Source organism: Chelonoidis abingdonii, chromosome 7, assembly GCF_003597395.2.
Source record: "Chelonoidis abingdonii isolate Lonesome George chromosome 7, CheloAbing_2.0, whole genome shotgun sequence".
Taxonomy (NCBI): domain Eukaryota; kingdom Metazoa; phylum Chordata; order Testudines; family Testudinidae; genus Chelonoidis; species Chelonoidis abingdonii.
The window spans coordinates 30,396,422-30,406,934 of record NC_133775.1 but is presented as its reverse complement, the minus strand read 5'-3'; the positions used below and the strand labels follow the sequence as shown (position 1 = coordinate 30,406,934).

Below are 10,513 nucleotides of genomic sequence, written 5' to 3'. Positions count from 1 at the left end.
CGTTTTGGAGCATGAGCTTTTGAGGGTGAATACCCACTTCATTGGCTGCCTTTACAAACTCTAAGTTTGCCATTGTACAATGTAGCCTACTAGTAGAATATAAACAAGATTTCAGCTGAGGCAAACAAAATAGAGTAGTTCTTAGTTTTTTCCGTCAAATAGAGGAGTACTCCAAATTGAAAATAAAGGGTTTGAGCTTTTTGTACTACTGCCTGTTATGGAATAACCTATCCAAAGCACACACCTAGTGGTTCTCAAACTGAGAGTTGGGACGCCAAAGTGGGTTGCAATCCCATTTTTAATGGGGTCGCCTAGGCTGGTTTAGACTTGCTGGGTCCCAGGGCTGAAGCCCAAGCTCTTCAGCCCTCAGTGGTGGGGCTCACGTTACAGCCCTCCCCTCCCCACCCCTGAGCAGCATGGGACTTCAGCTTTGTGCCCCCCACCCCCTGGTTTCTGTCTCCCTTCCTGGGGTTGTCTAGTAATTTTTGTTGTCAGATGGGGGCTCAGGGTGCAGTGGAGTTTAAAAACCCCTGCACTAGCCCTTATCAGTTGGTTATCCTAATCCTACAGCATTACTGTACATGCTGAAGGATGAGAGAGTTGTGATTTTTTTTCAAAGCAGTCAATCAAGGCTGTCCCTACTTTTACTTGTGTCATGTTCTCATCCATGTAAATATCCACTAAGCCTCTTTAACGAGTCCTACAGGTTAATGATGAGTGGCATAAAAAGCATAGTTCCTTTGAGCAATTTTAAATCTGTTTTCTAACGGTTTATTTGAATGTCCTCTGCCCTGGTTTGTTACTATGATGAGGAGGAAAGCGATGTGTACCCGACCGGCAGCATCGTGTATGGCGCGCTCAGATCCCTCATCTAGGGTGACCAGACAGCAAGTGTGAAAAAATCAGGAGGGAGGTGGAGGGTAATAGGAGCCTAAGTAAGAAAAAAAAAATCGGGACATCTGCTCAGTCTATCCGCATCTGATCTCTAAATAGTAACAGTCCTTCCTCGGCCTGAGCTCTCGCCGCCGCTCCACTCACTGGGGCCCCCCATCTCTGGCCTCTTCAGTGCCTGCCCGGGGCTTCCAGGTTGGGGGAGAGCACGTCCGGGGTGCCCGCCCTCTCGCGGGCAGTGGGACCCCTGTGTGCGAGGGAGCCGCAGCTCAGGGGACAGCGGGGCAGCTCCCCGAGCAAGGGAGGCTCCTGGCGGGCGACCACGTGAGGGAGCCTGGCCCCGGCCCCGGCCCCACTCGCTCCCGGAACCTTTGGTTCCAGGCCGGGTTTCCGCGGCCGCTGAGTGTCCCAGCTCCAGCCTCGCTATGGCGGCGGAGGGGAAGGATTCGCTCGGCTACTTCGCGGCCTATGGCGGTGACAGCAGCAGCTCCAGCTCGGACTCCGAGAGCGACGAGCCGCGCGCCGCCGGGGGAGAGGCGGCCGGGGCTGCTGGGGAGGCGGCCGGGGGCAGCCCGGGCCGGAAGCCGCGGCTGCCAGGGCCAGACGAGCTGTTCCGGAACGTGTCCCGGCCACCGTCCTTTCTCTATAACCCGCTCAACAAGCAGATCGACTGGGAGCGCCGGGTCGTGCGGGCGCCCGAGGAGGTGAGGCCCGGGGACGGCCCCGCGTGGGGGCTCGGGTCGGCGCGATACGAGGAGGGGGGCTCTCGGGTAAAGCCCGGCGTTCTGCGCGCGGCCGTCCCGGCTCTGTGCTGCCGGCCGCGGTGCCCCCGAGCGGCCCCAGGGAGAGCCCCAAACCACTGCGAACGGCGAGCGGAGTCTCTCCCGCCCCCTAGGAGCCAAGGGGCCATTGGGGGCTCCCGAGTTATCGGGCTCCCGCTAGTCAAAGACACTATGACCCTCTTTAGCCGTGGTTCTCACCCTATTTATCGTTATGGGCCGCAGGTTGAGAACCACAGCGCCCCCTGTAAATCTCCACATTCCTCTATGCCCAGCGCCCCCTGCCCAGAGACCCCGCCACGGAAAGGAGGGTAGCCTAAAACCTGGGGAGGCCCCCCTCTCCACAACCCTGGCCAGAGACCCCCTCTCCCGCACCCAGTCCCCTGCTGGCAGTAGCGCTCCAATAGGCTGCCAGACAGTATCTCCCCCGGACCAGCCCCATTGCTTTTTAGACCAGAGCAACACATTTTGAATTTTTTTTAACACCCAGCTGGGCTGCAGCTCTCTGCTAATCGGGCTGTATGCAGGTTGAGAAATCACTGTTCTTGAGCAAGGCCCTCAAACAGCGCCCTGGTGAGATTGCCAGAACTTCCTCCCAACAGGTTCACTGGAAGGAACATCAGGGTAGAGCCCTGGAGCTGGACTGGGTAACAGTAGGAGTCAGTATTGTGGGGTAGGGGTAGGAGCGGGATTAAAAAATAGTCCCGCACAGGTCTCTAAATCAGACTTCTCCTCACAGAGTTTATTGAATCTTTGCTGTTTTCTTTGGGCTGGGTGCATGGGGTTTTGTTTTCTGGTTTTCCCCTTTATTGTTTTAGGGGAAAGGCTCGCTCTTGTTTAACCTTGCCAAGGTAGGGTCACCAGGCAGGAAGTGTGACAAATTGGGATGGGAGTGGAGGTAATAGGAGCCTATATAAAACAAAGACCCAAAAATCGGGACTGTCCCTATAAAATTGGGATGTCTGGTCACCCTATGCCAGGGCCCCTCTGGTAACTGTTTTTGGTAATCCAGAGATCAGATCTCCTTTGGTTTGATAACTTAATGTGAGGCTCTCGCTTTCTGCTCCACATTGCTTTGTTGCAGTGCATTGTTGTAAACAGTTGTGTTCTCTTCAACAGCCTCCTAAGGAATTCAAAGTGTGGAAGAGTAATGCAGTACCACCACCTGACATTTACAGTATTAAGGAAAAGAAGCCGCCACCACCTCCTGAACTTGATATGGCAATAAAATGGTCCAACATATATGAGGACAATGGTGATGATGCTCCACAGCAAACAAACAAAGTTAACTTTTTACCAGAAGAGGAGCAAGAGCCTTCAGAATCAGGTGGGTAATTATCTAATCTGGTGAAGGGTCTAGGGTTGCCAACTTTCTGATTGCAGAAAACTGAACATCCTTGCCCTGCCCCTGGTTCACTCCATCCGCCCTCCCTCCGTTGCTTTCTCTCCCCCACCCTCGCTCACTGGCACATTTTCACCAGGCTGCAGCAGGGGGTTGGGGTGCAGGAGGGAATTTCGAGTGTGGGCTCCAGGCAGCGCTTACCTCAGGCAGCTCCTAGAAGCAGCGATGTGTCCCTCTGGCTACTAGGTGCAGGGCAGGCTAGGGGAAGCACATGAATTCACCTGTCTGTCCCTGTGCCTACGAGCTGGAGGGACAAGCCAGCTGCTATAAACGATGGACTTTTAGCTGCCAGGCCAGCAGTGCTGACCGGAGCCTCCAGGGTCCCTTTTTGACCAGGTGTTCCGGTTAAAAACCAGACTCCTGACAATCCTAGAAGGGTCTGAAAAATAAAAAGGGATGTTTCTTTTTGGGTATGTATTATGTGATCTGCTTTTAGTTTGGTCTTCCTGGGTTTCCTCCTTTCCCCTCCTCTATAATAGGCAATATCTAATATATGGTAAATTAGTACTGTACTAGTGGCTCAAGAATGATTACGTGTAAAATCCTGTTATAAAATTTCCTCTTAGTAGGAGGAAAATCATAATGATTTTAATTAGTTTTCTAAGCACGTATTAAGAAACTCATCAGAAAGGGACAAATAAACCATTTTCCAAGAAACCATGTGCTATAGAGCTAATGTATAGGTTGCTGCAGGATGCAGTCCCAGGGAGCTTAGTTACATTAATTGTCTCTCTTTTGTTAGAGTTGTTAAATGTTCTCTTGCTCATATTCTGCTGTTCCAAAATCCTGTTTGAAGCTTCTCTTTTATCAAACATTTGGTTTTGTTATATTGAACTTTTAACTTGGAAAAAGGGATGAAGTAATAATAATGTAATACATACCTGATTTTAAAAGGGTCAAGATTCTCATAGGATACCATGTAAAGTTAAAGCATCCAAATTTCATAAATCAAAGCTTGAAACCGTTGATCACCTAATAGTTCAAGGTCAGTCCTATAATTAATAGTTCATTAAAAATGTACTATCTGCTTTAATGAACCAATAGTAAGTGCAGTTCCTACATTGTGTTTCTTTTGATAGTTCTTTCTTCTCCAGATAGTCGTGACATAATGTGGCCATACTTTCCACAGTCACACATGTACTAAGCTTAACATGAATGTGAATAAAAAGTGGATTTGCTGAATACTGGTACATGTGCTGGAGGGAAAGATGTTAATACAAAATACAAATAAGGTGGTGCACATCACCAGGCACTGCTGTAGAGATCTTTGGGGCAAGGCCATTGGTGGCCTGCTGTTCCTCCTCTTCTTGTACCTCTCTAAGCCAGAGCAATACTATCCGTCTGCCTTATTTTCTTCCTCTCTTCACAGAATTATGTTGTCTGTGGATCAGCAGCAAGGTTAGATCCATAGTATAGGCAAGTCTTATCATACGTGGGGGTTCCATTCTGCGGTTATCATGTAAAGCGAAAACCGCATATACTGAAAATTATATCCCCAAGCCCTTCAAATCCCGCCCGCAGCTCCGGCAGCAGGGCCAGGATGGTATTTAAAGGGCTCCTCCAGGCTCCCGCCCCCGTGGGGAGCCCAGAGGAGCCCTTTAAATGCCACCCCGGCCTGGCCGCCGGAGCTGCGGGTCGGGATTTAAAGGGCTCCACCAGGCTTCCTGCCACTGCGGGGAGCCCGGAGGAGCCCTTTAAATGCTGGCCCGCAGCTTTGGCAGCTGGAGCTGCGGGTGGGATTTAAAGGGCTCCACCAGGCTTCCCGCCGTGGTGGGGAGCCCGGAGGAGCCCTTTAAATCCTGCCCGCGGCTTTGGCAGCTAGGCTGGGGCTGACATTTAAAGGGCCCAGAGCTCCACGGTGGCTGGAGCCTTGGGCCCTTTAGTTCGTCCCAGGGGCTACCAGCCACCTCTGCAGCTGGGAGCCACCTTGGTGATTTAAAGGCCCTAGGACTCCCAGCCACAGCTGGTGCCCCAGGACCTTTAAATCTTGAGGCCACGCCTCTTCCACTTGAGGCCACGCCCCCTCAGACTTCCGGCCCTTCAGCGTAAAGTTAAAATCGCACATGTTAAATGTGCCTAAAGTTGCGACAGACCTATATTGTCTGTGTGTGTCATGTCTTTCCTGGCACGAATTGAGGCTGGCACTGTGATCCTCTGCTCCACTCCTCTCCTCATAGCATCAGCACAGTGAATCCAGCGCCTACCTCCAATGAAGAAGTGATGGCAGGGGTCTGCAGAATATTTTTAATGTTCAATCTGTAGTTTTTTAAAAAAATCTTTATTTCAGACAGGTTTTACCTTCAAAACTAAAAGAAAATTTAGTTATGAGAACTACTGCTGTTTCACCCCAGAAGTAACTATATTTCAGTGGTAGGCCAGGTTATTTGTATTTATGATGTTTGTAAAGTACTTCAGGATAAAAGGAGCTGTAAATGAAAGATGTTTTTTAGAAGAACATCTATAATACACGCACCTAAACATCTTGATACCATAGGTTGGAAGAATTGGCCATATATGACATTGAATGTTGTTTTTGTCAACTACATATTAAACATTTGTGTGTGAGAATAACTCGAGACAAGCTGTAAAGAATAGAGCTAAAAGTAGAAAATATTTCTTTTGAAACATCCAATATTGTCTTGGATATCAGCTTAGGCTTGCTCATTCAGAACTTGATTGACAAAGGGAGGATCATCTGAGGATGGCATCCAACTGCTTTCTACAGTTTCACTCTGAATATTGACTGTTTGCTCTTGCTCCCTTTTCCTCCCACTCTTCCTTTCACCTGCCCTGCATGCTGCCCTTCTTCCTTCCCTCTTCACCACTATCCTGTCCTCCTTCCTTTGTCTTCCCTCCTAACAAAATCCCACCCAGAAATTAAAAAGACATTGTACAACAAACATGAAATCTGCAGACCATCACTCTCTGCTTATATGTAATATCTCTCTTCCTATCCTTGGTCAGTCTTGTCTATTTAAATTGTTAGATCTTTGAGGCAGGGACTATCTCCTGCTGTTTGTACAATGCCTAGCATGATTGGCCCCTGGTCACTACCATAATAAAAATTTATTATTTTTTCCTACTAACACTTTGGTCCGTTCCAAGAGTGGGGATGTTATCTGCCATCCTAGTGTGTGTGTGGTTCCAACAGATCTTCAGAAGTGGAAAAATAAATTGGTTTGGCAAGAGGCTAGGGTATGTGACAACACGTATCTAACTTTCCAGCTTGAGTTCATATATTGTACTTGCGTTAATTGACACCATCTTTTATTTAAAGATGATGAAAAAGATGAACCAGCTTCTGCTAAGAGACGCAAACTAGACACTGGAGAAGAAACTAAGAGGAAGAAGTAATAAGCAGGATGAACTGCATTTGGCCCCCTATGGACACCTAGTGAACTTTGATTCTTCTGCTGAAATGGGAAACAAATACACTTTCACCTAACTTATATCATATGTTGTTTAGAGTTGTTGTTTTTTTTTATTTCCATAGAATATTTGCCACTTGGAAAGCACAAGAGTTCATGGATCAGTATTGTGATAAAACTTGTATCCACTGAACAAAGATTAAGTCCATGTAAGCAATTTATTTAAAACACAATCTTTTAAAGTATTAGATGAATATTTGTGCTCGTACAGGATTATACGGCTTTGTGGTATTCTCTTTATCCACAGACTTGTGATGTGAGCTTTTCTCAGCTGACCTGCCATTGTGCTAAAACCTTTTATAAAGGAAAATAATTTTTAAGATGTTTTAAGTAATGTACTGTGGTACATGTTTAATCAATGCTGTTTTGAAATGTATGTAAAGAGTGTAAATACTTAGGTCATCTGAAATTAAAACTACATGTGAAAATGTATATAGCTTAGCTGTTTAATAGGCAATGTAATGGACAAATTCTATACTTGTGTGTGTTTTAGCAGTATGTTAGAGATGTTTGATAGATTCTTCAAGGTTTGATGTATAATAAATTGAGAGTTACTGCTTCATTTAGGACATTGGCCTTCAAAAATGTACTTGAAAAGTGGAGTTTGCTTTGAAATCTCTGCTGGATACTACCATGTTGTTGCCTGCAGCAGTACTTATGAGGTTAAATGATGTGAGGAAAATTGTCAATATTGCAGAATGGGGTCAATTTATGTATTCAGTATTCTCAAAGTGGAGAACAAAACTGACATGCATGCTAAAAACAGAAGTTGTCATGGCTCAACTTCAATACACAATGCTTGTCAAATGCATCTCCTTCAGTACAAAATAGCAATATGAAGCTCAAGTCACTTTTGTACACAAGCAGAAACAGAGGAGTTCTGCAGCAAGCAAGCAAGCAATCTAGGTCTGTTCATTGCTTGCATTGCAGAATCTAGTCAAGCAACATCCCCTCCTGATTCACATCTTTTCAGAGGGCTTTATACATATCTGAGAATAAATGATGCCTAGACCCATTGCAATCAGAAATGATTCAGGTTCAACGGTAGGAGTGGGACCGTGATTTCACAGGGCATAGTTACACACTATGACAGTTCAGGAACTGTGGAATGCTGCAGCCATTTGAAATTAGACTGTAAATACCTAATTGTGACCAGCCTCCCATAGGGTGAAATTGCCACCCATTTTAAGAATCACACAAGGGAAGAAATTCAGCTTTATGTTTAATTAAAAAAGAGAGCATCTCCTCCAGCACAGTACTCTTACACCTTAGTGAAGACTGCCATGGCTGTTACTGACACAGTACTTCTGTCAACACACAGGTAGCCACAGATTACTTATGCAACTACTGATCTAGCCTGACTCTGGGTACTATTTGTTCATGAGTTTAGGTGGTCTCATTAAGCATTATATTTTTGAGCCTATTAAGCACCACTTACAAAGGTGGGAAAAAAATTTAATGTGTTAAACTTGAAGCTAGTGTCTGTGAATGATCAGGCTAGACCCAACCTTCTCTCTTCATCCTATGGATCACTGGAGTTGGGGGTGTATTCTTTAAAGGATGTGTTGTTACGAAGAATCCTTAAATTGAGGTCAAAGAGGAACTTCAGTTTTGGTTACAAGTATAGAGAGCTGGATTGGAAGAGTGATACTGAGATTCTCTTCAGCCATGAAATCTAATAGGTCTGTTTCGTGGGTGTGCTATTCTGCTCCCTGTTGTCTAGTTAGCAAGGTCCAGGACCCCCTTTCCTGGGTGCTATTTGATCTAACAAGGAGGTTTTGGAAATTCTGCCTTAATTACCCAATCCCAGTAAATACAGAGAATATCCTGAGATTAGCCAAGATAGTATCAAAAATCAGCTAGAGAGATTCAATCTGTTCAAACCTCACAGTTGTCTAAGAGATTGACTAATGTTTGGATCCTGTAAAGATCTCTTTGTCTGCTGCCTGAAATAGCTGAAACAATTCCATAGCTGTAGTTTAAAGCCAGGGACCCTGACAGTAGATGCATGTCTGCAGTGGTGGCATGACAAAGAGGCTTTTGTCTTCATATTAATTGCTTCATTACCCTAGTAGCAACTTGGGCAAGGATCAGCATGTGATGATGGTACTTACTAGTGACTCCTGTTTGGCCCTGGAACTCCGAGAGTATAATGATATGGTTAATATCCAGCCTTATTGAAACTAACAGCTTCCAATATGTTTGGCTGTTAGTGGCAGAAACCACGTCTAACCTGGAACGGGGATTAATTAATAATAATGCTATGTTGGAGGTTGGGTGAAACTTTGTTGAAGCTGGTGCGCACTATAGCTGTCCTTCATTCTGGATTAAATATAGGATGCAACTTTTAGAGTAAGGTAGCTGAAACAACAGAAGCATTACTCAAAATGCAGACCACATGCAAGGTTGCAGCCAGTCAGAAACTGAACTCTGTGAACAGGTGTGTGTTGCTGGGGTTTGAATGAAAATGTAGGAGGCTGAGTATTGACTGGTGGGGGTGTGTGTCTGTGGGCAGAAGCAGCCAACAAGAGAAGCACTGGTAACATAGCCCTGAGAGAAAGCTAAGAGAGAGAATTTTTTGGGAAGGTGGCTGGCTGGAAAGAGGCTTGGAACTGTGAGCAGATAAATTGCCTCTTTGATTCCTACCATTTTCAGAGAAATAGGACTTTGTATATTTGTAAATAAACAAGATGGCAGTAAAGAAATATCTGACTCTATTATCAATTTCTCTTCCTAATGGAAACAACCTGCCCTCCTCCCCAATATTGGCTAAGGACTCAAGTCAGAAGGGGTAACAATAATATTTAGCATGTATCACTTTTCATCTTTTGATTTGTAATAATAATGCCTAGGTCTTATATAGCACATTTCATCAATAGATCTGAAAGTGCTTTACAATGAAGGTCAATATCATTATTCCCATTTTACAGATGGGAAAACTGAGGCACAGACTGGTTAAATAACTTGCTCGAGCTTACGCAGCAACTAGTGGCAGAGCTGAGAATACAACTCAGATCTCAAGTGCCAGCTGAATGCTCTACTCATTATACCATACCACTGGCCTGCGGGGTGATCTTGGACAAATCTCTTCACCTTTTACTACTTCAGTTTCTCCATCTGTGATATAGGATAATGGAGATGAATGATACTGACCTCCTTTGCAAAAACAGTTGAGATTGAGTGATAAAAAGTACTGTATAAGAGTTAGGTATTAAAATTATTATACATTGCCAGGTCCCCTGAACCTACACTGGCACTTTAGCCTCCTTGCAATTTGAAGGTAGAGCCACATCTGTCAGTCACTATCTCTGTCAAGGTTTTTTCCCCACTTTGAACTTTAGAGTACAAGAAGTGGGGACCTGCATGAACACTTCTAAGCTTAATTACTAGCTTAGGTCTGGTATGCTGCCCCAGACAGAATTTAGTGTCTGGCACACTTTCTGTTCCCCCAAAACCTTCCCTGGGGAACCCAGACCCAGACCCAAACCCCTTGGGTCTTAAAACAAGGAGAAATTAACCATCCCCCTCCTTTTCCCCCTAGACTTTCCCCTCCCTGGGTTGCCTTGAGAGGCTTCCTTGGGTTTGCCCCTTTGGAGAGGGCTTCACAACCCCAAATCCAAACCTCTTTGGAATCTTAAAACAAGGACAAAGAGGGAATAACCACCCCCTCCTTTCCCCCCCCCCCCACCCAATCACCCTGGTGAAAATGCAGCCCCCAGATCCCCTTGGGAATCTAAAACCAAGGCGGAGGGAAAAATCAATCAGGAAAATTTCGTAAAGAAAAAGCTTTAATTAAAGAAAAGAAAAAAGTTCCCAAAATATCTATGATTAAATCAGGAGAGAAAATGCCTTTAAATACAAGGTTATACTCCAAGATTCATATAGATACACCATAGAAGGGGAACCCCCACCGCCCCACCCTTAGAGATAGCAGCAAGTAGATATTTCAGCAAAACACCCTGCAACGAGGGGAGGTAAAAAAATCTTACTTCCATGCCACCTTAAGAGAACTC

At 45.6% G+C, this 10,513-nt stretch overlaps 1 protein-coding gene across 1 annotated transcript; it reads left to right on the top strand.

The window, feature by feature from the left end:
• Positions 1-1,291: 1,291 nt before the first annotated feature.
• Positions 1,292-7,069, top strand: C7H1orf52 (chromosome 7 C1orf52 homolog). The gene is made up of 3 exons (XM_032798855.1): positions 1,292-1,595; positions 2,790-2,997; positions 6,350-7,069. Exons 1-3 carry the CDS (start codon positions 1,317-1,319, stop codon positions 6,424-6,426), a joined length of 564 nt encoding a protein of 187 aa, XP_032654746.1. The 5' UTR covers positions 1,292-1,316; the 3' UTR covers positions 6,427-7,069.
• Positions 7,070-10,513: the final 3,444 nt, after the last annotated feature.